At 39.4% G+C, this 27,421-nt stretch overlaps 1 protein-coding gene across 10 annotated transcripts in view; it reads left to right on the forward strand.

Annotated features, from left to right (window-relative positions):
• Positions 1-27,421, forward strand: part of UTRN (utrophin) — a 638,628-nt gene that overhangs the window by 204,600 nt on the left and 406,607 nt on the right. For all 10 annotated transcript variants that reach the window (XM_030556487.1, XM_030556489.1, XM_030556490.1 and 7 more), the window contains 15 exons: positions 2,726-2,896; positions 5,047-5,226; positions 5,965-6,099; positions 6,607-6,756; positions 8,782-8,943; positions 9,226-9,354; positions 9,833-10,006; positions 10,675-10,830; positions 12,503-12,673; positions 15,225-15,404; positions 18,107-18,235; positions 18,370-18,540; positions 19,580-19,741; positions 20,251-20,388; positions 20,785-20,937. In XM_030556487.1, the coding sequence (XP_030412347.1) occupies positions 2,726-2,896; positions 5,047-5,226; positions 5,965-6,099; positions 6,607-6,756; positions 8,782-8,943; positions 9,226-9,354; positions 9,833-10,006; positions 10,675-10,830; positions 12,503-12,673; positions 15,225-15,404; positions 18,107-18,235; positions 18,370-18,540; positions 19,580-19,741; positions 20,251-20,388; positions 20,785-20,937 (2,361 nt within the window). The remainder of the gene's footprint in view (positions 1-2,725; positions 2,897-5,046; positions 5,227-5,964; positions 6,100-6,606; positions 6,757-8,781; positions 8,944-9,225; positions 9,355-9,832; positions 10,007-10,674; positions 10,831-12,502; positions 12,674-15,224; positions 15,405-18,106; positions 18,236-18,369; positions 18,541-19,579; positions 19,742-20,250; positions 20,389-20,784; positions 20,938-27,421) is intronic.

A 27,421-nucleotide genomic window follows, 5' to 3' on the forward strand; every position in this document is an offset into this window, starting at 1 on the left:
GTTCCCACTGGTTCATTAGGTCCTGCTCAAACTCCGCAGGGGCAGAGCGCGCATCATCATGATCACTACAGAGTGGTCCAGGCAGCACTGATATACCACGTGGCTCGGCCTGTTGGTAACAGACCCAATTACCCTTCCACCCCACCCAGACCTCATCATTCAGGGCAACGACAGGCTTCGTCACTCGAACCTGCAGCCTCTTCGCCTCACGGTGGCTGCTGCGTACCTGAGTCGGGGGTGACAGGCAGCCTTCCACCTGCTCAATGTACCGGGCCAGGTGGAAGCGTTTCTTCTACAGCTGCAATACGCTCGATCGTGCTCCTGCTGAGGTCTCGATCCCCCTCTATTTGGCCTGCCTCTGGCCTTCAGCGGCAGGACCTGGCAGTATCATCGCTGAGGATACGCTCAGCAGCCATCTCTACCTTCCAGCAGGCTAAGGTGGACATTCCGTGTACTCACACTCTACGGGTTCGAGGCCCCTCAAGGGCTTGGAGCGCTTGCACCCTCGGGTGCGCCGCCCAGCCCCAACCTGGGACCTCAACCTAGTCTTGGCCAGACGGGTCTCCGAGCTCAGAGCTCTTACGGAGGTTCCACCGTACACTAAGTTTCACAAAGACAAGGTGCAGTTATGACCGCACCCGGCTTTCCTCCCTAAGGTGGTTTCGGCCTTTCATGTTACCCACAGCTCAACGCAATGGGCACAACCATTGCACTCCTTGGACATCTGTGGAGTGCTCACATTATATTGTGCTGACAGAACCATTTCCTAAGGTGCCCCAGCTCTGTCCCGGTAGCGGGCCACAGGGAGGGCTTGCTTGTTTTCCTCTCAGAGGATCTCATCTTGGGTGATGGCGGACATCCCCACTTGTTATGATTTGGCTCATATTTCCCCAAGCCACATCACCGTGCATTCTACCAGGGCTCAGTCTTCATCTGCCGCCTTGCTGGCTCGTGTTTCTACCCACGAGATCTGTCGCGAAGCTCCATTGGTCCTCGGTCCATACCTTTGCTTCGCAGTATGCCCTGGTTCAACAGTCAAGAGAGGCTGTAGCCTCTGGCTCAGCAGTTTTCATTCTGCCACATTTCACTCCGACCCCACCGCCTTTGTAAGGCTTGGGATTCACCTAACTGGAATGGATATGAGCAATCACTCGAAGAAGAAAAGACGGTTACTCACCTTTGTAACTGTTGTTCTTCGAGATGTGTTGCTCATATCCATTCCACACCCGCCCTCCTTCCCCACTGTCGGAGTAGCCGGCAAGAAGGAACTGAGGAGCGGGTGGGCCGGCAGGAGTATATATCAAGCGCCATGGTGGCGCCACTCTAGGGGGCGACCTGCCGGCCCACTGAGTTGCTAGGGTAAAAGTTTTCCGACGAATGTGCACGCGCGGCGCACACACCTAACTGGAATGGATATGAGCAACACATCTCGAAGAACAACAGTTAGAAAGGTGAGTAACCGTCTTTTCCCATATCTAATGGGTATTATTGCTTTAGGTCTTTTTCCTGTTCACTTTTTAATTGTTTGTAGTTAGAGATTATCTGATTTACCAAGTCAACTTGCCTGTTGCTCATCTTCTCTTTCACTGACAGGCAATTGTAGGCCTTTTCTCAAGTTGTGTGTGAAGTCTGGAATGCTATTCCTGAAACTGTGTGCCACCCAACTTTTGACCCATCCTTCAAAACCCTCCTGAAAACCATTTTTTTCCCTGTTAATTTTCCATTCCTGACCCTCCCTCTCCAGTCTTTGGTCTGCGCATTAATCAGAATGTGTTTGTTTGTATTACTTCTGGATAGAAAAAGAACTACACATCCATATGCCCTGTACTGCTTGTTTCTAATGACTTTCCTTTAAAGTGGCAGGGACATGTACTTTTGGAGCAGGAGAATTTGTGTTTTGAGTGGCTGTGGTGAGCAACATAGGGACACCTGTGAAGTTCTTAAGTGACTACTTACTTATTCACCCACGAAAGCTTATGGTCCAATACGTCTTTTAGTCTATAAGGTGCCACAGGACTCTTTGTTGCTTTTTACAGATCCAGACTAACACAGCTACCCCTCTGATATTTATCTTTTTAGTATATAAGTATTAATAAATATGATACCGAAGGCACTTGATACTCTCTAGTACAGGGGTCGGCAGCCTTTCAGAAGTGGTGTGCCAAGTCTTCATTTATTCACTCTGATTTAAGATTTTGCATGCCAGTAATACATTTTTAACGTTTTTAGAAGGTCTTTCTTTGTCTATAATATAGAACTAAACTATTGTTGTATGTAAAGTAAATAAGGTTTTTAAAATGTTTAAGAAGTTTCATTTAAAATTTAATTTAAAATGCAGAGCCTCCTGGATTGGTGGCCAAGACGCGGGCGTGTGAGTGCCACTGAAAATCAGCTCATGTGCCGCCTTTGGCGCACGTGCCATAGGTTGCCTATCTCAGGGAGTGTCACCAGCCTATACTCAGAGAGGAAAGACATACCGTTTGTTCCCTCCAGATCTTGGTCTTCCTCCATGGAAGCAGGTGGCTTGGTCTGCTTAAAATAGCTCTAATGATTAGTTTTGAATTTCTGAATCTTTCAATCTAAAAAGAGAACTGTAAAGAATGTTTTGGTTGAGGGCAATTAATTAGTTGCACTTGACTTTGAGCCTATGTTAAAATGCTTTTCAAATGATATGAGCAACTTCAAATAGTGAAACCACCTTAACTTTTCTTGTTGGCATTTCTAGATTGTTAGTCAGAAAAATCGGTTGTTTGAAAGTCAGGAAAAAACTGTAAACTTGAAGAAGGATTTGGCAGAGATGCAAGAATGGATGACACAGGCTGAAGAGGAGTACTTGGAGAGAGATTTTGAGTACAAATCTCCAGAAGAACTAGAGAATGCTGTAGAGGAAATGAAGGTCAGAAATACTTTAGATCATTACAAAGACCTGGTTATGCACAAACAAATAAAACACAACACTTAACACATGTTGTCTGGGGGTTTACCTTGAGTTTTATATGATGATTACTTACATGGAAGGGAGTTCTGCTCATAAGAATAGTGCTATTCTCAACTATACTTTATGGAATTTTAATTTTTAAAGCACTGACTAAATAAGCAGATTTTCTCATTGGGCAAAGAGCAGCAAGAGTTCCATAATAAAAGGCTACCCACCCTGACCGACAAGCAGGGTTGGTGTCTGTAGAAAATTGGGTTGGTTGTGGAGGTGGGGAGAAGGAAAGTTGTGAAAAGTGAGAATGATAGAAATTTATTGCATGAGCCGAAAATAGAGGGGGAAAAAGAGAAAATGTGGTATTATACTTAGTAATTCTAGTAACTGATCCATCCGCTTACAGCAATTGGGTCAGAGTCCCATATGTCCTTGAATAAATATAGTGTCTCCATATGGGGAAAAAATTGAAACAAATTTGCTTTGTATTTTGGAACCAAGACAAAATTGTAATTTTAATAGTTCTAAATGCAGCCCTGTCCCTGCTCCTTTCAACTTTCAGGCCAGTAGTCCCAAATTTAAAATGTCTTTTCTAGTTGAATATAGATAATTGAGCCAACAGATGGCTATATGATCTAATATTTTTGGTGAAGGTACAGAACTGACAAGAGCATTTTTATCTGGATTAAAACAATTATAGGCCCAGGTTATCCAGTGGAATACTAAGTATAGGGTCTATTTTTACTTTCTACTCTACTGACAAATCTACATTCAGAATTGTAAATTGCTTTTCTCAAAGGGTCTTCGTGAAGTAGTTTTCAGCAAGGATTTTTCATAGATGTCAAGGCAACAAGAGACTATTATGATCTTCTAATCTGACATCCTGAATAACACAGACCAGAGGACCTCCATGCATCTTTTCTGTAGAATAAATGTCTGAGAAATCTGAGTGCAGTCTGTGTCAGTTTAGTCCAGATTCATACCCTATACTACTTAATGTGATAAGGACATTGTAGTAATCTAGATGGTTAACCATAGTTTCATCAGATACCCTTTATCAAAAACAGAAGCGTTTGGTTACTGATTAAGTATTATTTTGGGATTGAACTGAATATGTGAAAGGAAAAAAAATCTCTAGCTTTTCAAGGATTTTCAAAAGCCTAATTCCATTGTCATGGAAATTGATTAGTAAAACTCCCATTGTCTTCAGTGGGAACAGAATTAAACCAATGATAAGCGCTTTCGAAAATCCCGTTCTAAAAGAATTTTGTGAATAGAACCATGTGCATATAGTCCAAACTGGGGAGGTGAGGGCCTACAGAGAAAGAGGAGAAAAGGACCCCAAGGGCAGCGTTTTTTTTTTTTTTTTTTTTGCAGTGTCTAACCTACCTCTACCTTTTCTGACCCAAAGGCATAATATCTTTTCTGGTAAGGAGGCTTTCACTTCATGTTGTCATTCTCTTATGGACCACACTGCCTCAATCCTTGGCTTGATGTGTGTGCTGCCCTCCTGCCATTTGCTGCCACTTAACTTATATTTAGCATGCTTGCATTATGTGGTGTCTCTTCTGAGCCATAATATTGCAGTATGGTAAATTTCAGCACAAGATGTAATATAAGATAGCTTGGGCCAACAATCCCTTTCCCACCTGAATCTCCACTGACTTCACTTTGTGCTTCTCTCTTCTATCCCTTATTGCCCAGGAGTCTTTTGGGGTCTAAGTTCTGTTGGAATTAAGTTCTGCCAGCCAAGATTGAGATCCACATATCAACAGCATATGTGCTTAATCTTACACTGCTTAGACGTCTTGGGAAGCTCCCTTCTCTCTCAATAGACCATTCTGTGTGTGTGTGTTTATCATCTGTGTGTATATGTTAAATATGCACAAACACATACAAAGACATGGCCTTCAGTCAAAATATGTACAAGTCAGAATTTGGTCCATTCATACGTAAGCATAGCAATATAAGGATGAGCCTTTTAAGCCTGTAATTAGAATAATATTTAATGGTTAGTTATTAGATTAATAAATTGTTTTGGTTTCTTTTATGTTAATTACTATTGGGGAACACTGAGTTAAGCAGAGACTGATCAAGTAATACATCTTTTTGACTAGAGAGCGAAAGAGGATGTGTTGCAGAAAGAAGTGCGCGTGAAGATTTTGAAAGACAATATCAAGGTGTTAGCTGCAAAAGTGCCATCTGGTGGTCAGCACTTGACATCCGAACTTAACATTGTGTTAGAGAACTACCAACTACTGTGTAATCGGATCCGGGGGAAATGCCACACTTTAGAGGTATGATTGATAGCTCTCAAATTAACAAAACTCAGGAAAAAGGCACAAGAAAAAGATGGTGATGGACACTTACAATGTGAGGGTTCATCATTAAATCCAATATCCTTTGTGTACATAGTTTGCTATCACTTTTTTCCTTCTTACTGGAATCCACACGGAACCACCTAGTTTTTCTTTTATACTCTGTCCAGTAAGTAGCCCCACAGATTGTATTACAATAAACGTTTCTCTAGCAAAGGAGTGCTGTCACACAGCTCTGTTATCTATCACCACTGCTTCCAAAATGGCAAAAAGAATCTCCAGAGCAACATTATTATTTATCCTTTTTCATGTAATAGAACTGAAATAAGTAGAGGTTCATGTGGGATAGGAGTAAATGTGGTCATTTTTACAAAGGAAAGATGAGTGGTATGGTGTGATAATCTGAGTATACGTAGTAATTCTGCAGATAAATTTCATATGTTGCATTATGTGATTTGCAGATATCTAGATTCTTTACATTATGTGACACTTTTTTTTTTTTTTTTTTAAATTCTTATGTCCAGGAACCATGTAAAAAAAATAAATCCAACTCCAGAACCCAATTTACAGAACCTGTAATGTGTGTGTGAATTTTGTTGCATGAATAATAGTGCTCATTGTTCTAGTATCATAGGCAAATCTGTTCACACTTAGAATGCTCATAGGCATCTGAATATATGCTCTTCAGGCTAATTTCAGTTTTTCTATTACCTTTAGGAGGTATGGTCCTGTTGGGTTGAGCTGCTTCAGTATCTAGACCTAGAAACTGCTTGGCTAAACTCTTTGGAGGAAAGGGTACAAAGCACAGAAAATATGCCTGATAAATTGAATGCTGTCAATGAAGCTCTTGAGGTATTAGTCATGCTATTGAGTTGGTGACTTTTCATATAGCTCTGTTAAGAAATGTCTAAATGAACCTCAATTGAAGACAAAAATGTATATTGAACTTTTCATTTCCTATGTCAAATGGATATATCATTTATTTGAATCTACAGGACAGATAATTGTAAAGATAACCAGTGAAAAGATAAACTTTAGCCTTCCTGGTAATTGTATTGTACTTTGTATCATTTAGAGATACAGTTGCATGTTGTTTTCTGTCCCCTATAAATTGCTAAATCTTTGCAGTAGTCTTCATTTTGGAATAGTTGTGAATAGAAAATAAGTGCTATGACATCCCTTTTGAAAAAAATGATTGTTGAACTTGCCCTCTACAGTCACTGCAGTAGCAGTACCTAACTCATTCTGTTAGAGGACATTTGGAGTATAAAAGGTGCCGTGCATACAGCCAAAATTTGAATTCTAAAAACAAAGCAGAATTCAGCATCCTAACAGTTATTGTCTTTCTCTATTGTTTAGTCCCTGGAATCTGTCCTGCGTCATCCAGCTGATAATAGAACCCAGATTCGGGAGCTTGGTCAGACGTTGATTGATGGAGGGATTCTTGATGACATCATCAGTGAAAAATTGGAGGCTTTCAATGCCCGCTATGAAGAATTAAGTCACTTGGTAAGTATTTGGGGATGTGGTGGGAGGAAGTCTTTAAGTGTCACAGTCAGCTTAGTGCACTCAAATGGGTTTGAACAAAAGCTGAAATTATTATGGTTAGCCCATTCAAATCATGGACACAAGACTGAAAGGCAGTAATACAGAGAAGTGTTCACAATGGAGTCAGGAATACTTGATTTAGCAAATCACCGTAAGACTCAGATACACGATCATTTATGTTTCTATTAATTCATTATTATTTGGAAAAGCTACAGTATCTTTTTACCTAACTTTCCAAATAGTTGTGACAAAATGGAAGACATTTAATCCTCAAAACTTAAAATGTTCTTTGAAATGGAGTTCATCCCAGTACTCCAGATTAATTTTCCTCTTCCACTATTCTATATTCTAGCAAAAGAGAGATGCTGCTGGCACTACAGTGCACATTTTCCTTAACACTGAAAGAACATGAATGGTTGCCATTTTTATTCTTGAATATGATTAGAACAAAGTCAAACTGAAATAAAGTATGTGAGGAAGCCATTGCAGGAGGTCAGACTGATCTTGAAGTCTGAGTCTTTTTTTCTTTTTCTCCTCCTTGTCTTTTGACATGTGGCCAAAAGGGCTAATGCAATCTTTGGCTGCGTAAACAGGTGACTCTTGAGTAGGAGTAGAGAGGTTATTTTACCTCTGTATTTTGCACTAGTGTGACCACTGCTTTAATACTGTGTTCAGTTCTTGTGTCCACAATTCAAAAACGATGTTGGTAAGTTGGAGAAGAGCCATGAGGATAACTAAAGGGTTAGAAAACATGCCTTGTAGTATTAGACTTAAGGAGCTCAATCTCTTTATCAAAGAGAAGGTTAAAGGGTGACTTGGTTACCCAAAAGAATCTACATAGGGAACAAATATTTGATGATAATGACTCTTCAGTTTTGCAGAGAAAGGTATAACACAAGCCAATGGCTGAAAGTTGAAGCTATATAAATTCAGACTGGATAAGCTGTAAATTTTTAACAATGAAGGTAATTAACTATTGGAACAATTGGCCGAGTGTTGTGGTAGATTTTTTCACTGGCAATTTTAAAATCAAGACTGAATTCTTTTCTAAAATATATGCGTGTAAGAATTATGTTAGTGAAGCTCTGTGTTATAAAGGCCTGTGTTATAGAGGTGATCAGACTAGATGATCACAATGGTCCCTTCTAGTCTTGAAATATGTGATATAGATATAATGGGCAGTGAAATGGTAGCTGCATCTCAGAGTTATTAAATTTACTCATCATAATCACATAACCCAGCAACCCAGGCTCCTACTTGAAGGGTGAGGACAGAGAAGCATAATCTGAGTCCAGTGTATTTGGATAATTGGCTGTCCTATCTTGGAATGGTGTGTGGCGATGTGCTTTTAAAAAAAAATTATATGTCAATATTATTCTTGATTTTTTTTCACTTTGGTAATTGGTTTCCAAATAACCCTCTTTCCTGGTAGCTGCATTGATGATACTTTCTAGTGTGGTCATTTAGAAGTTAAGTAGGTGTTTCTTTCTCGTGTGCATGTATGCTGGTGGTAGGGAACTGCCATTCATTTGTGAGGAGTGATTCTACAGGTAACATTCCCTTTTTGTTCTTGAACAGATGGAAAAAGAATTCGGAAGAGAGTTTATTGACAAAGGAAATATGTGTTTGTATTCTAGTCAGGGAGAAATGTTTTTTGATGCATGTTACAAACTCCGCCAAATCCTGTACTGTCCAATTTATGAAACACAGCTGTATGAAACAACTTTCCTTCTGTTTACTGAGATGATTAAAAAAAGACTTTCTCAATAATTCAGACATAACATGAGTTTCCCTTCTGTGTAACTCTTTTTTTTTGTTTTATCATCAATTTAGTGGTATAAATCGCACACCAGGTTTCAGAAGGCAGTGCTGTGTAGAGTTCCTTTTCATGACTATTTTGTGTGTGAATTTATTTTTCATATTCTGAGGCAAAGCTTAAAAATATTTGTGCAGAACAACTCCTCCTTATACTTCTCTCCCCTTTAGGCAGTGAGCAGGCAGATTGCCTTGGAACAGCAGCTTCAGACCATGCGGGAAAATGACCACATGCTGCAGGTCTTGCAGGAAAACTTAGCAGAGCTGGATAGACAGTTGACCTCATACTTGACTGATAGAATAGATGCCTTCCAGATGCCACAGGAGGCCCAGGTATTCCAGCAGAGCTTTTTCACTGCATAAGATTTTTCTGATGTATGATGATGGTAGATTACTCCTTGGAGTACCATATTCTGTTTTTGTGTGGGAAGGATGCATTAGAATAGCTGCTGTAATGGCCATAATGGCATTCAGCCTAGCAAGCAGTCATCAAAGTCAGCATAGACTCCATAATATTTACGACACACTTCTTCAGAGTGGATTTACTGTTTGATATCTGACATACCCTGAGGGTTTTGTATCCTTTCTCTCCACCCTGTTTTTACATATTGGCAGAAAATTCAAGCAGAAATCACAGTTCATGAATCCACCTTGGAGGAGCTAAAGAAAAATGCACGGTCACTGCCTCCAGCTTCTGCTGAATGCAGGTCCCCTCGTGGTGGAACTCAGCTGGATGCCCTGCAGGTAAAGAAATCCCAGCCATGAATTTAGGCTCAGTCAGCTTCCAGTTGTAAACCACTTTTGTCCACCTGCAAATCACTTTGTGCAGTCAACCAGGTTTTAAAAATAAATGGTGGATGCATTTATATGGTCTAACTGGGGAGCTGAAAGTACCAGGGGGAGGGATTAACAAATAAGTTAATTCCTTAAGTTTCATAGACGGGAATGCGCAGAGCCAGAAGGGATTTTGTTTTCTTTTAATTGGAATGGTTACTGTGGATGTATGTGTGGTCTGAGGCCTGTTGTACTGCAGAAGAAAGATAATTAAGGCTGGATAATGTAATGTTGTTAAATTGTACTCAGAAAATGGCATATTCATGCAATGGGTTGTTTAATTATGATAAAGAAAAATGAAATGGAATCTGAAGGGAGAAGCTTTAAACATTGTTTCAGACCTCAGATATTAATGTAAAATGATCCTTTTTGGTGCTCTTATAAACAGAGGAAACTCCGGGAGGTATCCACAAAGTATCAACTTTTCCAGAAACCTGCCAATTTTGAGCAGCGCATGTTGGACTGTAAGCGGGTACTGGATAGTGTCAAGGCAGAACTCCATGTTTTGGATGTAAAGGATACTGATCCCGATGTAATCCAGGGTCACTTGGACAAGTGTATGGTAATGACTTTTATTGATGGATTTTTTCCAAATCCTTATTTTTAACCCATATATAACATTCTCTTTCTCTAAAATGATGTGCTTAGGATTTTTTGCATAGTTCTGTATCCCAGTTAAAGTAAATGCTAGTATAACTTGCCACAGTATACAAACAGAACTGTTACTAGGTAAAGGCTTGGATAAAAGTTATTACTTTTGAGTGGAAAATATGTAGTCATAAGGGTAATGCATTGTTAATTACAGGATATAAGTGTTACAACACTTATCAGAATTCCCCACCCTGGCTATTGCTCATGTTCTGGAGGCAACATACAATTTAGAGACAAGTGTTTACTTGGCTCTTCATTTTAGCTTAATTTCTAATACCTTATGTAAAAAAGAGCATGAATCATGGGAAATCTCTGCCAACTCCTTTGGTGGTGGTATACAGTAAATTATGAAGTTGAGTAAATGTTATGAATATTAGATTTAATAATAAAGCAGAAAATGGATCATCTGAAATTTGAGAATTGATCTATGATCAAACATTTTGCTTCTTACTATTTGAGATGAAGAAGATGATACAAAGCATTTATATGCATTGTGATGTCCAAGTTCTTAACAGTCCCGGGGAACAGTTACCTACAAAATCTGAAATGTTGTTAAAATGTATTTTTCTCTGATTTCAGAAACTGTATAAAACTCTAAGTGAAGTGAAGCTTGAAGTGGAGACTGTAATCAAGACAGGAAGACAAATTGTACAGAAACAGCAAACAGACAATCCCAAAGGAATGGATGAACAGCTCACAGCGCTAAAATTTCTTTATAATGATCTGGGTGCACAGGTAAGAAGAGTGACAAATATATACCATATAACCTGTCTGTGTGCTCCATTCTATGCATCCGAAGAAGTGAACTGTAGCCCACAAAAGCTTATGCTGAAATAAATTTGTTAGTCTCTAAGGTGCCACAAGTACTCCGGTTCTTTTTGCATATAATCTAGAGCACATATCTTCTTCCTTTTCTTAAATACTCATGTAGGAGCAGTGGTAGTTTTGGTTTCAGAGTTTCAAATTAAGGTTGTGTTCTTGAAACTGGCTAGTGCAATCCTAGGCTGCATCAGGGAAGGTTTTTCAGTTGACAGGGAAGTCTTAGTACCATTGTACAAGGCACTGGTGAGACCTTATCTGGAATACTGTGTCCAGTTTTGGTCTCCCGTGTTTAAGAAAGATGAATTCAGACTGCACAAGTGCAGAGAAGGGCTACTAGGATGGTCAGAGAAATGGAAAACCTACCTTCTCAGAGGAGACTGAAAGCTTAGCCTGTTTAGCCTAACCAAAAGAAGGCTGAGGAGAGAGATGATTGCTCTCTATAAATACATCAGAGGGATAAATACCAGGGAGGCAGAGGAGTTATTGAAGTTGAGCACTATTGTGGACACAAGAACAAACTGATGTAAACTAGACTTCAACAAGTGTAGGCTTGAAATTAGATGGTTCTAACCATCAGAGGAGTGAAGTTCTGGAGCAGCCTTCCAATGGGAGGGGTTAGGTCAAAAAACTTAATTGTCTTGAAGACTGAGCTAGATAATGTTATTAATGGAATGATATGATAAAACTGCTAGTAGAAAATATTCCCAATGGTCAGAGACTGGACACTAGATGGGGAGGGCTCTCAGTTACTAGAGAGAATTCTTTCCCAGGTGGCCATTGGATCTTGCCAAAATGCTCAGGGTCCAACTGACCATCATATTTGGGGTTGGGAAGGGGTTTCCCTCCAGGTCAGATTGGCAGAGACCTGTTTTTTTATTTTTTTATAAAATTTTTTTTGCCTTCCTCTGGAGCTCAGGGCATCGGTCACTTGCAGGTTTAAACTAGTGTAAATGGCAGATTCTGTGTAACTTGATTTACTGAGTTCCTCAACTCAACCAGATATTATGGATCTGATCGGAGTGGGTGGGCAAGATTTTTGTGGCCTGCAATGTGCTGGAGATCAGATTAGATGATCATGATGGTCCCTTCTGGCCTTCAAGTCTATGAGTCTGTGAACTGACAGTATGTAGGCAAACTGCTGCACCCATTCATAATCAGTTGCAGGATCATGAAACTTATGCCCAAATACATTTGTTAGCCTCGAAGTTGCCACAAGCACTCCTTGGTTTTTTTTGCAGATTCAGACTAATACGGCTACCACTGAAACCTATTACATGGGAGTTCATTTAGCTTTAAGCTTCAGTCGGTTAGTGATCACCTAGACAATGGTTACATTTGTCAGTTAGTAGCTATAAAGAAGTGACGTACCCGTTTCTTTATTCTGACCTTTTTTAAGTGTATTATGTAGTTTCAACTGTTGATCAGTTAGCAAGAGGAAATTTGGTTATTTTGTTCTTTCTAGTAAGATGTAACAGCTGTAAAGAACCTAATATTCTTTTCAGGGCACTTTGCAATACAAGACAACTTGACAATGCCATGATTTTATGTGTTCAAGTGAGTTTTAATTGCTGGCTTCTTTCTGCAGGTGACTGAAGGGAAACAAGACCTGGAACGTGCATTGCAGCTGGCGTGCAAAATGAAGAAAGAAACTGCCTCTTTGTCAGAATGGCTAGCCCTTACAGAGACTGAATTAGTACAGAAGTCCACTTCAGAGAGTTTGCTTGCTGATCTCGACACAGAAATTGGCTGGGCTAAAGTAAGCAAGCTATATTATAATAGGGCTTTTCAACTATTAAAAAAGTTAATCTCAATTAATTAGGACATTAAAAAAATCACAATTGCAGTTTTAATCACACTGTTTAAATAAATGATATTCTATTAATATTTTTGGATGTTTTCTATATTTTCAAATATATTCATTTGTATGAAGTGATTTGAAAAATACTATTTTTCAGTTTCTTTCTTATAGTGCACATATTTCTAATAAAAATAATATAAAGTGAGCAGTGTACACTTTGTATTGTGTTGAAATTTAAATCAAAATATTTGAAAAAGTAGAAAAACATCCAAAAATGTTTATAATTGTTTAACAGTGAGATTTAAATTCTGATAAATTTTTTAAAGTTGATTTGTTTTGAGTGAATTGCTTCAGTCAACTGCAGTTGACAGCCATAATTATAATTCCAGATTAATTATTATTTTTATTGTATTAACTCTGGGAATAACTAAGAATTTGGCATCCCTTTGTTCCCAAGCCTATTAGATGCTTAGTTCTTACTGGAGTTGACCATTGTGGAATCAGATCTGTGGTATCACAAATATCTTAAACTGTGAGCACATTTAATCTGTATAAGTGCCAGTACAATATTAAAGATGTTAAGAATTAGCTGTTCAATAATGTCTAACTATCTTATAATGTTTCCTACATAGTTCTTAATATTTAATAAATACGGTGTTAATCAGTGCACACACTTATATTACTATCATCGCAACAGGTCTGTTCAGAAATTTACATCAAAACTGTTCTAGGTGGAAAATTGGGTTTTCAGTGGAAAGGGTTTTTTTGGTCTGCTTTCTGTGGAAAATTTTGATTTTTGTTGGAAAAACTGAAGAATTTTCGAATTTTGCAAAAACCTTTTGGGTTTTGGTTTTTCAATGATAGATTGAAATTTTCCACAAAGGGGGGGAAAATTTCTGACAAGCTCAATTTATTCTAAATTAAAGGATTTATAGCATTACACTGATGCATGGAAATTTATTTAAGGTTTCCTGGTTTGTTTGCAACTGCAATATTGCATTGGCAAGAATACAGTCATGTTATATCTGATGCAATAGTTATTCAGCAGTCAGGTTTTTCCATTAACTCAGCTTATTTTTCTAACTATTGCTTATTTGTGTTTCATTATTTGTTGCTGTAGTTAGAGAACATAGAAGTTAATCAGTAAATAATTATTCACCTAATGAACTGAAGGAAGGCCGAGTGCCTCAAAGTACTACATATTGTGTGTGTGTGTGTGTGTGTGTGTGTGTGTGTGTGTGTGTACATGTGTGTGTGTGTGTGAAGTGCAATAATATTTTATTTATATATTTTATATAAAGTTATATATATGGAAATATACTGGTACGCTCAGTTTGTAAGCTCCTTGAAGATAGTAGGTTGGTTTGGCATGATTTGCCTTCACAAATCCCTGCTGGCTATTTCTTATATAACCCTAAGTTCCTTCTTTGATAGTGTTACTGATGTAGTGGATGGGGGAAGCAGTAGATGTGAGAGATCTTGATTTTAGTAAGGCTTTTGATACTATCTCACATGACATTTTCATAAGCAAACTAGGGAAATCTCTTCTAGATGAAATTACTGTAAGGTGGGTGCACAACTGGCTAAAAGACAATAGTCAAAGAGTAGTCATCAGTGATTTACTGTCCAACTGGGAGAGTGTATCTAGTGAGATCGCACAAGGATCAGTCTGAGGTTCAGTACTGTTTTTAATATTTTCATTAGTGACTTGGTAATGGGATGGAGAGTATCTTATAAAATTTGCAGATGACACCAACTTTGGGATGGGCTGCAAGCAATTTGGAAGACAGGATTAGCATTGACAAATTGGAGAATTGGTCTGAATTCAACAAGATGAAATCTTTATAAGGATGAGCGCCAAGTACATTGGAAGGAAAAATCAAATGCACAAAAATAGTATGTGTAATAGCTTGCTAAGGAGTAGTACTGCTGAAAAGGATCTGAGTGTTAGTTAGAATATGAACCAAAAATGTGATGAATTTGCAAAAAAGGCTAATACCATTCTGGGGTGTATTAACAGGAGTGTTGTATGTAAGACGTGGGAGATAATTCCGACTGTACTTGGCACTGGAGTACTGAATCAAGTTCTGGGCCCTACACTTTAGGAAAGATGTGGACAACTTTGAAGAGAATCCAGAGGACAATAACAAAAATGAGGGAAGATTTAGATGGCCTGCGCTTGTTTAGTCTTGAGAAAAGAAAGGGGGATGGACCTGACACCAGTCTTCCAATATGTTATCAAGAGGATGATGCTCAGTTGTTCTCCATGCCCACTGAAAGTAGGACAAGAAGAAAGTGGGCTTAATCTGCAGCAAGGTAGATTTAGGTTAGATATTAAAAATAACTTTCTAACTAGAATAGTAGTTAAGCTCTAGAACCGGCCTCCAGAATGCACATCCTTTCTTAGGTGAAAAGCAATAAACCATTTAAAAAAAAAAACTAACTGCCACCTTGCTTTTGTGATCCACTGAAGGTGGTGGTGTGCTATTAAGTGTTTCTCTTGTTTCAGAATGTACTCAGAGAGCTGGAAAGAAGGAAAGCTGATCTGAACACCATCACAGAGAGCAGTGCAGCGCTCCAGGCCTTGGTGGAAGGCAGTGAGATTTCCCTGGAGGAGAAGCTCTGTGTTCTTAATGCAGGTTGGAGTCGAGTTCGAACCTGGACTGAAGACTGGTGCAACACCTTGTTGGTAAATTGTGAATAAAATATTTCGTATGTGTGGTTCTTTCACCCCCTGGAAACATTTGCAGTTTAGAGTACTCTTTCTACATTGACAGTAAAGCTTCCACCATGCAAATTGTCTTAAAGGAAGTGGGGGAGAGATTTTTGGCAGCCCACTTGCTGTGCAGACAGAGAGAGCGAAGTTATGAAGATCTATAAAATAAGGAAGCTAGGAAATTCTTTTGAGGTGGTATGTGTTTCAGACTAGCTGACAGACGTTGGCCCCCATAAGGTCTTTGGGAATGGAATGCACATTGCTAGTCCTTACTTGCTACAGTGATGGAGTTACATAAATTCCTGAAGCAGACAGACAAGTTGTAATTTTTAGCTCACTGCATTGGAAGTGATGCTTAGTCATAATGAATAAAAACAGTAATATATCTTTATTTCAGCATTCAGGCTTTTCTTTCTGGCTGCACTTATAGAATTCTTGTCCAGGTCCTCATCTCCTGTCTGACTTACTGCAACTTCTTTCTTGCTAGTCACCCTATCACACATGCCACTCCACTCCAATACATTCAAAATTCACCTTGTCAGCATCATCATGTTAGCTTATTGCACGGATCTCATTACTTCCCTTTTTAAATCCCTGCACTGGCATCTTCTCTTTCACCACTTAAGTTTTAGCTTCTTGTCTTTACTCTCATGGTCTACCGTAGCTCTGCTCTGCCCTACTTGTCCTCTCTAGTCCCTTATTGTGACACCTCTCTGCCTCTTCTGATCCACCAGTGATGCCAGTCTTGTCCACCCATTTGTTAGCTTATCCCATAACTCTCTCCTTACCGTCCTCTACAGCCCTCCTTATACATGCAGCGCTCTCCCATGAATTAATCTGGATGGAAGGTCACTACTCTCTTCTCACCAAAATGTCACCTCAAGACCCATCTCTATTTTGACACCTATAAGAAATTATGTATCCTGTAATGGTTTAGTCATTAGTTGGGGATAGTTTATTTTATGGAATAGAATAAAATAAACCAAAATAACAAAGCAACTCGCGCCTCACCCCTCTCCCTGACACCCCACCCCCCACGACTATTTTTGGTACTTTCAGGTACCTTCTCACATCCCTTTTTTGTCCTCATTATGATCATACTCATCTGTGACCACCTCAGATTAGTCTGCAAGCCTTTTGGAACAAAGACTTTGTCTTATGCTTTTCTACAGCTCTTGCCACAGTGTGCTCCCAGTTCTGATTATGGCCCTCTCACTGCTATCACAATACAAATAAATAGCAACATAGGTAATGAATCATTGATTTGATGACTTCCTGGGTGGCATATAGTTCCATGTAACCTTTTCTAAGTAAGTTGCTATGTTGCTAGTGGTTAGCATTGTTGCATTGTAAAGAAAAGAAACAAGCAAAGATAGATTGATTGCTCGTCCTACGAAGTCTGCCAGTGCTGCTTCTTAATCAGCTTGCAAGAGTCTTTGTTGAGCAATACAAAATACTGCTTTTCCCCGCACCCTGTAGGAGGCTGAATGCAATGTGTGAGGGGCACCCCAAGCTCCTGGTGGCTTAGCTTGTGATTGTGTAATATATTGATACCTGGAGGGTGGTTTCTGTTTCCAGTTCAGGAAAGCGCATAGGAACCTGCTTAAGTCCATTTGTACTTAGGACAGTTCTTAAACACATGCCTAAATTTAAGTGCTGTCCTGAATAGAGATGCTTTCCTGAACTGGGGCCACTATCTGTATCTTAAATTAAAAAAAATCCCTTTTGGCCCCCTCTCCTGCTTATCTGTCCCCTTTCCTCACCTGTTCTTTCTTTATAATGTACGAGCCTCTTCTCTGAAAATAACTATCCTATGTTTCTCCAATGGGAATTTTGGAGCATCAGACAGAGGAGTGCGGAGATGCATGTGTCTCTGTTGCTAGTACACAGTTTAAAAATTCTGTTTATATGAGCCAATCAGAGGAGAAGGATTAGTATATTCATTGCATGACTATTTCTCTGTGAAGTGAGAAATGCATATGAGATGTGATGAATCAGAGTACAGGAATTGAATAAATGGCAACAAAATATCAAAACCACACCAAACACTGAAAGCTATATACAAAAAGGTATTTCTTCAACTTCAGACTAAAATGTGATTTTTGTTTGTAATTGTTTTTACCGAGTATTGTTGTATGACACATCTAGGATTACTATAATTGATAGAGATTAGAGGAAATATTCTGTTTTTGTCATGTGTTTTCTTTGTTAATCTGACAGTCCATTTCAGTATTTCTCCTGTAGAATCAGTCACTGTTCTTTGTGTAGGTCTCTTACACAGCTACAGGGGGAGAAAAATATCCTTTTTAAAAGGGAAAATGCACCACTTTCTGATGGTCATAGTGGACTAGTGATGAAATTGTGATGTAAAACAGGAATTCTTGAATTCTAATCCTATTTATGCTACAGAATTGTGTGGCCTTGTGGAAAACATCTTACTTACCTTTGTCCGTTTCCTTGTCTGTAAAACTGGGACACTAACTCTTACCTACATCATCAGAGTGTAGAACCATGTTTATAAAGTTGATTGAAGGTGAAAAGTGCTATAAAATGTTCAATGTGTTTCTTCCTAAAGTATGTGTAGCATTTTTATATTTCATTAGGCTTTCCCTCCCTGGGACATTGAAAAATATTTTTGTTTCCTACTTGGATATATTTTTTGCTTTCCTTTCCAGAATCATCAGAGCCAGCTGGAGATCTTTGATGAGAATGTTGCCCACATAAGTACTTGGCTCTATCAAGCTGAAGCCCTGCTGGATGAGACTGAGAAAAAGCCAGCGAGCAAAAAGGAAGAAACAGTGAAGGTTGCAAACTTAATCTTTTAAAGCAGGGAGTTATAAAAGAATAGCACTTTTTGAGTCCATGTGAGATGGAGTTAGCTTTTCTAGTTGATTTTTTCTTTACACTGCAGTAACGTTCTGCTGCTTTTGCTTCTCAGCGTTTGACATCAGAATTGGATGGTGTGAGTCTCCGAGTGGATAACGTGCGGGACCAAGCCGTTATCTTAATGAACAGTCGTGGCCTGTCATGCCGTGAACTTGTAGAACCAAAGCTGTCTGAACTGAACCGGAACTTTGAGAAAGTATCACAGCACATCAAAAGTGCTAAGGTGAGCAAGAAAGAGTCACAAAACCAGGAAGTTAATTTATATTACACACACATTATTCAAATGGTTTTTTATGTGTATACTATTAATAGGGATAACTTCATTTTAATATACAAAGATACTTTTTTCTATGTAAATCTATGTAAAAAATTTCTCTATTTGTGAAAATTAATAGATTCAGTAAGTAGCCAGTCACACCTACTGATCAGCAGGGTATGAACCCTGAATTGGATCATAGGTGAAAGGGTGCAGTGGCACTAGGGTGACGAGATGTCACAATTTTATAGGGACAGTCCCAATATTTGGGGCTTTTTCTTATTTAGGTGCCTTTTACCTCGTACCTTCTGTCCTGATTTTTCACACTTTCTATCTGGTCACCGTAAGTGGCACCAATCTATTATCTATTAGTCATTTATTAGACCATAAGGTAAATCCATATCTTGGCATGATTGTCAGCCTCTGTTAGAGAAGGGCTGCAGGACTAGACTAGCCAGAAGCCTGTAGGCTGAAATTCATTGGCAGAAACTCTCTAACATATACCAATATTCTACTTAGCTATCTCCAGTTATTGTAGCGAGGCAACTCCTGCAATTTCATTACAAGTCCCATGATATTTTGATGTTTTTCTGTCATGGTCATGTATATAATGAGAATCTCACTTTTCTTTTTAAAGAAAGCCAAGCTGCTTGCCCTTTTGGTTGTGGAAAATAGCTTGAAATTATGAACCTTAAAGGCTCAAATACCAGAATGCAAATGAAAACACTCCAAATTAATTATTTTTAAAATCTCATGATTTTGAGGAAATCTCATTCAGGATTTTTGAATCCTGGGATGAGCAATACTGTTTGTTTGAGCAGGGAGTGGGTTAGCTTTCTTTTCTGAAAATAAATAGTTCAATATACAGTTTTATGGCCTGATACTTTAGACAGGCATGTGGATTGATAACTACTTACACAGAGAGTCACATTTACATGAGTTACTTCAGTACTTGCAGGATTGATCCTTTAATGTGTGTGGTTTTTGTTTTGTTTTTGTGCTACAGATACTTGTTGGTCAAGAACCATTGCCTTATACATTTCCTGTTGAGCCAGAACCCCAGGAACCTGGAGTGGCTTCTGCAGACCTTGACAAATTTGAGAGTGATTTACAAAACATGTTAAAAGTTGTGGAAAAGCACATGGAATCAAGTGATGAAGATGAAAAGGTTTGTGAGGAATGGATGAATTAAACAGCTTCATCGTGTCGTCTTTGTTTCTGTAATTCAGCAGTGTCTTTTAACTGAACTGATCTCTGTGAAAAGGAAATTGTTGATATCTCTCTATGAATATGCAATATCACAGTTTTACTGAAAACCACCTTAAATTGTCAGTAAAGTAGAGCTGCTGGGGCAGAATGAGAGGATGAGTAGAATAGCTTCTCCTCCTCACCCTAGCATGAATAAGCTGTGCTCTCTACCTAGCTCACTGTGCTCTTTGGCTGGTGCAGTGAGAACTCCTCATCCTGTCTTAATCCGTTTTAATGATGGCTTTATATGTGCTTTAGTCTTTGCTTGTGGAGAATTGGAATTTCTCAGCTCCAGTTTATTTTGGGTGACAGTGGGATGCTTAACAGTACTGAAGTGTTAATTTTGTTAGCATTTGGGCAGTCAGCAAATCCATTTTGAATACTCTAACATGGCTTTCTGTAAATGACCATAGGCTTGTGTAATTTTAGATGGATGAGGAGAGAGCGCAGATTGAGGAGGTTTTACAGAGTGGAGAGCAATTGTTACAGCGGCCCATGGAGGACAACAAGAGGGAGAAGATCCGCTTGCAGCTGTTGCTTCTGCAGACGAGGCACAACAATGTAAAGGTGTGACTTCAGAGTTTTAACATGACTGACTTCTGATGCAGTTTACGTGGTGGACTTCTGGAAGCTTATTTGAAATCTGATTGTGACCACTTAATAGCATGGTTTGGGGGATGAAAGCCTTCAGGATATTTAGTGTACATACAGAAAAAATGACTGACTGAACCTCAGTGATCCCAAATTCAGAAATATTCCCCAAAGTTAGTTTTGTTTTTCTGCAGTTTGATTTTCCTGAATTTTTAAATTTGTCCCCTGGGCCAATCAGAACTTGCTATGATTAGTTAGTCCTCACATCCCACTAAACGGAGTCTGAGCTTGATTTAAAATAAATAAGTAAAATCCATCCCCCAATTTATTTTTCTCAAACTGCATATCCCCTCCATCCCTATTTTGTGATAGGAACTGAAGTCTTTTCAAAGGAGGCAGGTGGTGGAGCTCTCCCCTGCGTTTTCACAATATAAGAGAGAAAAGGACAGTCTGTTGAACTGGCTGAATGAGACAGAACGTCGTCTGTCAGGACTGCAAGGAGAGGAAGATGAACAAAAACTACAGGTAAATACAGATGTTCAAAAAATTAAGAGTGGAGGTAATGACTTCATATTAGAATTGTGTGCTGGGGCTCGGGGATATTCTTTTGATTCTACCATGGTAAGGAATGTGTCCAGAAGGGTTGTATTAACTTTTCTGTTGTGTTTCATCAGCTTGTGTCAGTCTTGGATTAACTTGGAGTATTGCCTCATTATTGGGGGACCGATCAGTAGCAACCATGTCTAACTTTCTTTTAAATCTGTTATTTTGTGTACACAATATTTATCATGGGCAAGTGTTTAGTGCTGCCTCTAGTTAGGGTTTTCAGCTTCCTCTAATCTTGATGCCAAACTTTGCAGATTAGCTTGATGTATACTAGTAATATTTTTGATCTGTTAAATTTTCAGATATTTTTCTCAAGATAGTTTGTTCACTTGAGACTTACTTTTAGCCAGTCCATAATTTTATCTAGTCTCAGAAGGGAAGCCTTTCTTTCCCTGGTTGGTCATCTTGGCTCCTAGGAGGGTAATCTGACAACTTGGCCTTTTTAGGATTTCTTAGAATGTCTGGAGTTGGCGCAGCATCCATAATCGTGTTAAAAGAAAAGCGTTGCAGAATAATATCTGTTAAATGTTAGATGGGGAAAGAAAAGCAATCCATTTGCTGATGATTGTGGATTGTAGGAAGTGAGGAAGAGAGCTGTAAAGCTGTGTATCCACCATTCTTCAGTGGTGTCCATTAGGTCTAATTGCATTCAATTTTAATACACACATACAAATGTATCTCTTAAAATTTGAAATATATGTATTTAGAGAGATTTTTATATTACCATATCTATTTTTTATTGTATTTTATTATGGTCATCTTCATAGATTTGAATTATACTCTGTATACCAGAGCTACTGAATTGATTGGGTTTGGGTGGTCCTGTTTAAATCCTATTACAGTGTAATAGCTTTACTATATATGGGGGGGAGAGATAACTCAGTGATTTGAGCATGGGCCTGCTAAATCAACGGTTATGAGTTCAGTCCTTGAGGGGGCCACTTAAGGATCTGGGGAAAATCAGTACGTGGTCCTGCTAGTTAAGGCAGGGGGCTGGACTCGATGACCTTTTTGGGGGAAAAAACACATTTGTCCACAATGAAGAATAAATTTCTGTCTAAAGAAGTAATTACATACTAAATCCCCATAAATTCATTTTCTGTTAATTTTAACTTGGAAATATGAATTTTTTTTTTTAGGTTTCTCTTCTTTGATTTTATTTATTTATTTATTTTATTTATTTTTAAACATATGTTAATATGTCAGGCCCTAATCATGCAAAGACTTACACGTGTGGTTAACTTTACACAATATAAAGTCGCATTGAAGTCTGTGGGGCTACTTAATGTGTGTAAAGTTAAGCAGGTGCATAAATCTTTTCTGGATTATGTGCTAGTTTTCTAAAGAAAAATGATATATTCTGTAATTCAGTGGAATATAAAAATTAAACATAGATATTAAGCATTTGAAATAATTTCTCCTAAACTTTGAGAATACTAATTTTGTTTACATTATGCATAAAATTATACACGTGTATTCAATGTAGTATAAAATAGTATAATTCTGATGCCTTGTAGTATTTGACTACTAGTATGTGATCATGTAAAAAACACGGACTATCAGGGCACGTGCAAAAGAGGGCGCAGTTAAGGTTTCATAAGCAACTTTCACTTTGTCATGTCCAAACTTCCGAGTACTTCACTTTGTAACCTCATAATTCTTAAAAGATAATTTTTGTCTGAGAAGTAATATTTAACTACAAATGGTGAAATATTACTTATGAGAGTTACATTGTGTGTCGTAGTTAGAGTCCCAAACAGCTAGAAGTTCTCAACTATTTTGAAAGGACTTTCTGCTCAGACACTATTTATTGATTTAGTTTCTGTCCAGAAATCCATGTTTTTAGATGCTGAGGATACGAATTCCTTACTTTTTTTTTCTATTTATCCTTTTCATCCTACCAAGATAGTTTGGCTGCCATGACAATTAATTTAATATTTTATGCAATAACTATGAAAAGCCCTGTGAAGCAGTAAGTAATTTCTTGGACAAGCTTGGGGGTTAGGCAATCTGTGAAGTTAGTTCTGAATTTTCGGTTATGAACTTTCATAATTAAAACCAATCAATTTCTTTGACTGTTCTGTAACTTTTTAAACCCAGGACCAATTAAAGAGGGGGATGGGGAATGTTCATGCTCTGAATGAGACCTTGTCACAGGGTCCCGTGCAGACTCTCTCCCACTTTTTTGCCTACAGCCCGTGTTTAGGCTAGTATAATAGAGTGTTCACTCCTTCTTTCGTTGGGTCACTCAAGTGTCTTTATTTACAGTGCTCGTGCAGTTCCCAGATCCCCCAACAGTTAGTGCCCCACAGACCCTCCCCAGGGTCTCCTGGCCCTTGAGGTTTCCTTGTTGGTAAGGGGACAGAGCTAATACCCTCCTGTCTCCTCTCAGGCTATCCTTATCATAAACCTAGTCCCAGATTTGGACCTTAGCGTCCAAAATATGGGGGTTAGCATGAAAACCTCCAAGCTTAGTTACCACTTAGACCTGGTAAAGCTGCCACCACCCAAAAAATTAGAGTGTTTTGGGGCACTCTGGTCCCCCAAAAAACCTTCCCTGGGGACCCCAAGACCCAAATCCCTTGAGTCTCACAACAAAGGGAAATAAACCTTTTCCCTTCCCCCCTCCAGGTGTTCCTGGAGAGACACACAGAAGCAAACTCCGTGAATCTAAACAGAGGGATTCCACCCTCCCCGTTCCCAGCCTTGGAAAACAGACGTACCGAGAGCTAATCTCTCTTCCCCCCTCACCCAGAGGGAATGCAAAGTCAGGCTAGTAAATCTAACACACACAGATTTTCCCCTGACTTCTTTCTCCCACCAATTCCCTGGTGAGCACAGACTTAATTCCCTGGAGTTCCCCACTAAAGAAAAACTCCAACAGGTCTTAAAAAGAAAGCTTTATGTAAAGAGAAAGAAAAATACATAAAAAATGGTCTCTCTGTATTAAGGTGACAAATACAGGGTCATTTGCTTAAAAGAAATATGAACAAACAGCCTTATTCAAAAAGAATACAATTTAAAACACTTCAACTATACCCAGGTAAATACAAAAGAAAACAATAGAAACCTTACTGCCTTACTATATTTGTACTTACAACTTGGAAACAGAAGATTAGAAAGCAGGAAACAGAAATCCTCTTATAGCCGAGAGAGAGACAGGCAGAAGACCAAGAACAAAGGACTCACACACAAACTCCTTTTTCAAATCTGGGTGGAGGGGAGTTTGTGTGTGAGTCCTTTGTTCTTGGTCTTCTGCCTCTCTCTCTCTCGGCTATAAGAGGATTTCTATTTCCTGCTTTCTAATCTTCTGTTTCCAAGTTGTAAGTACAAATATAGTAAGGCAGTTTTCCAAGGCTGGAAACGGGGAGGGTGGAATCCCTCTGTTTAGATTCACGGAGTTTGCTTTTGTTTGTCTCCAGGAACACCTGGAGGGGGGAAGGGAAAAGGTTTATTTCCCTTTGTTGTGAGACTCAAGGGATTTGGGTCTTGGGGTCCCCAGGGAAGGTTTTTGGGGGGGACCAGAGTGCCCCAAAACACTCTAATTTTTTGGGTGGTGGCAGCTTTACCAGGTCCAAGCTTGTAACTAAGCTTGGAGGTTTTCATGCTAACCCCCATATTTTGGACTCTAAGGTCCAAATCTGGGACTAGGTTATGACAATCCTCCTCACTGAGGTTTGCCCAGGGCTTTTATAGCCCTCTCCTGCTTCAGCCCAGCTGTCACTACTTAGGCCTTGGCTACACTGGCGCTTTACAGTGCTGCAACTTTCTCACTCAGAGGTGTGAAAAAAACACCCCCCTGGGCGCTGCAAGATACAGCGCTGTAAAGCGCTAGTGTAAACAGTGCCACAGCGCTGGGAGCGCAGCTCCCAGCGCTGCAAGCTAGTCCCCATGAGGAGGTGGAGTACATGCAGCACTGGGAGAGCTCTCTCCCGGCGCTGTGACCACACTCACACTTCAAAGCGCTGCCGCGGCAGCGCTTTGAAGTTTCGAGTGTAGCCATACCCTTAGCTCAGTATGTTCCTCTAAGCCAGCCTTCCTTAGGGCTTGCAGCTGGGCTCCCTGCTGAGTACCTGCATCTCTACACCAGGCCTCCTGGCCAGAGAGCAGACTGCAGCCAGCATTTTGGCAGGGCTTTAAAGGGGGTTTTACCATACCCTGCCACAGACCAATATAGCATAAAATATGTATGTGATATATGTCATTTAGAGTTACAGTGCCCCATGGCTGTCGTAGATGGCTGATGCAATAAGGTTATAAGAGCTTGTCTGCTGTCCTTAGCTACTTTGTGTATCCTGATAGCTACATTAAGGCTTCAGGGTCACATTAATGGTAATCCTCTTTAGATAGACATTTTAAATCATTAAGCTTCTATTGTGTACCTGTGGAATCACTGGGCTGTTAATTATGGACTCTAAGTTTGCCGAACCTGTATCTGATTGCTCTATCAGGTACTTCATTAATCACTCCTGCCTCTTTGCATAACCCATCTGGGTTTACTGCTGCACCAGGAGGCAGGCACCCTGAGACAAACCATCTTAAAATGGGACTAGATTTACTTCATGGTCTACTTGAGATCTCCCTGCATATTAGACAGTACTCATACTCTACCAGAGCCTCTTAAGCGTCCATGAAACAAAGGACAAATCTAATAGCTAAAGGGGAACTCCTGAGGTTGTCTAATCTTGAGGTGAGCCATTGTAATCTTTAACCTTGCCCATATTCCTTTCGGACACTGAGTCCAAATGGGTTTGATCAGGAAAGACAGTAGGGGCCTCTCAGCACAGATCTCAGATCTTCACCATTCACCCAAGAGTTCCTTCCAGTTTTCTGGATTCTTCTATACTGTGTATTCCTGACACAGAATCTCTGAGAGGAAGCAAGCCCCAAAAGCGTAAACCAACAGTCTCATGTCTCCTTGTGGGATGAAGAACTGCTTCCACTCAGTGCCAGGAAATGTAATTTCCCACAATCTCAAGATGTTATACAGACAAACAAGGCTGCATTTTAATGTACGTCAAAACAAATCCAGTCTGGCTACCCTTCCAGAGATCATTGAAATGTAGGGCTGGAAGGGACCTTGAGATATCATCAAGTCTAGCACCCGCGCTATGGTAGGACCAAGTAAACATAGATCTCAAACTAGTTCCTCCTCTCCCCCACCCCCAAGCTTTAGAAAATTGTTTGACATGAACCAATGTTCATTTTACAGATTGGAAGGGAATTTGCTGCTGGTACCCATGCTGTTCTCTTCCTGATAAACTGGTGTTGACATTTAATTGAGTCAGAACACAACCATTAGAGTCTCTTAAGTAATATTCTCTCATAGTTAAGTAAAGCTCTCCATTTTTACTCTTATTCTCTCTACTTAAAAAGACCTCAGGATTTCGTAAATGTGAGCATTTTCTTTTGCAGTAGTTAAGTAGCAAATTTGTGCACTCACTGACTGCACTGATTTAACTCGAGCAGATAAAATTGACACAGCAATCTCAAATGAAAAAGTCTGTTTCCAGAATTCAGTGTGTATGGCAAGAGTGGTTTGAAATGCTGGATTTCCCTGACCAACAGGATGTTTATTTGCAAAGATGAGAATACAGTGGAAGCTTGATGAACATGCTCTGAGTGTGTATTCCCCATTCATATTGAAGATGTGTATTTTGTAAAGAGAAATGCCCAGATCCTCAAAGGTATTTAGGTGCTTATTGCTATCAAGAGAGATAAGGGTTAGACTCCTTAGATATCATTGAGGATATGGGTCAAAATGTTTAATAAACCTGCCTTTTCAGCAGTGAAATTAGTGATGGAAAAGGGAATTAGCTCATCCAGTCCCATTTCCCGAGGCAATAGCTCTACCGCTTGATCTTTTATTTGCTTTTTATCTTTTAGTGCTCAAGATAAAAATGTTGGGCGCCAAACTTCCATGCTTATGATTTTTTTAAAAGAAAAACACCAGGCTTATATGAGATTTAGCTGGAGTGAGCTAAGTTGCAAGAGACATAATTATGTGAGGCAGAAATTACTGTTCTTCGAGTGATTGCTCATATCAATTCCAGTTAGGTGTGTGCACATGCTGTGTGCACGGATGTCAGAACTTTTTCCCTAGCAGCTACCCATTGGGCTGGTTGGGGAGCCCCTGGAATGGCGCCGATATGATGTTCTATCTAAGGCCTGGTCTACACTACACGTTTAAACTGATTTTAAAAGCGTTAAACCGATTTAACACTGTACCCGTCCACACAATGAGGCCCTTTATATCGATATAAAGGACTCTTTAAATCGGTTTCTGTACTCCTCCCCAACGAGAGGAGTAGCGCTAAAATCGGTATCACCATATCGGATTAGGGTTAATGTGGCTGCAAATCGACAGTATTGGCCTCCGAGCGGTGTCCCTCAGTGCACCACT

This window comes from Gopherus evgoodei, chromosome 3, assembly GCF_007399415.2.
Source record: "Gopherus evgoodei ecotype Sinaloan lineage chromosome 3, rGopEvg1_v1.p, whole genome shotgun sequence".
Classification (NCBI taxonomy): domain Eukaryota; kingdom Metazoa; phylum Chordata; order Testudines; family Testudinidae; genus Gopherus; species Gopherus evgoodei.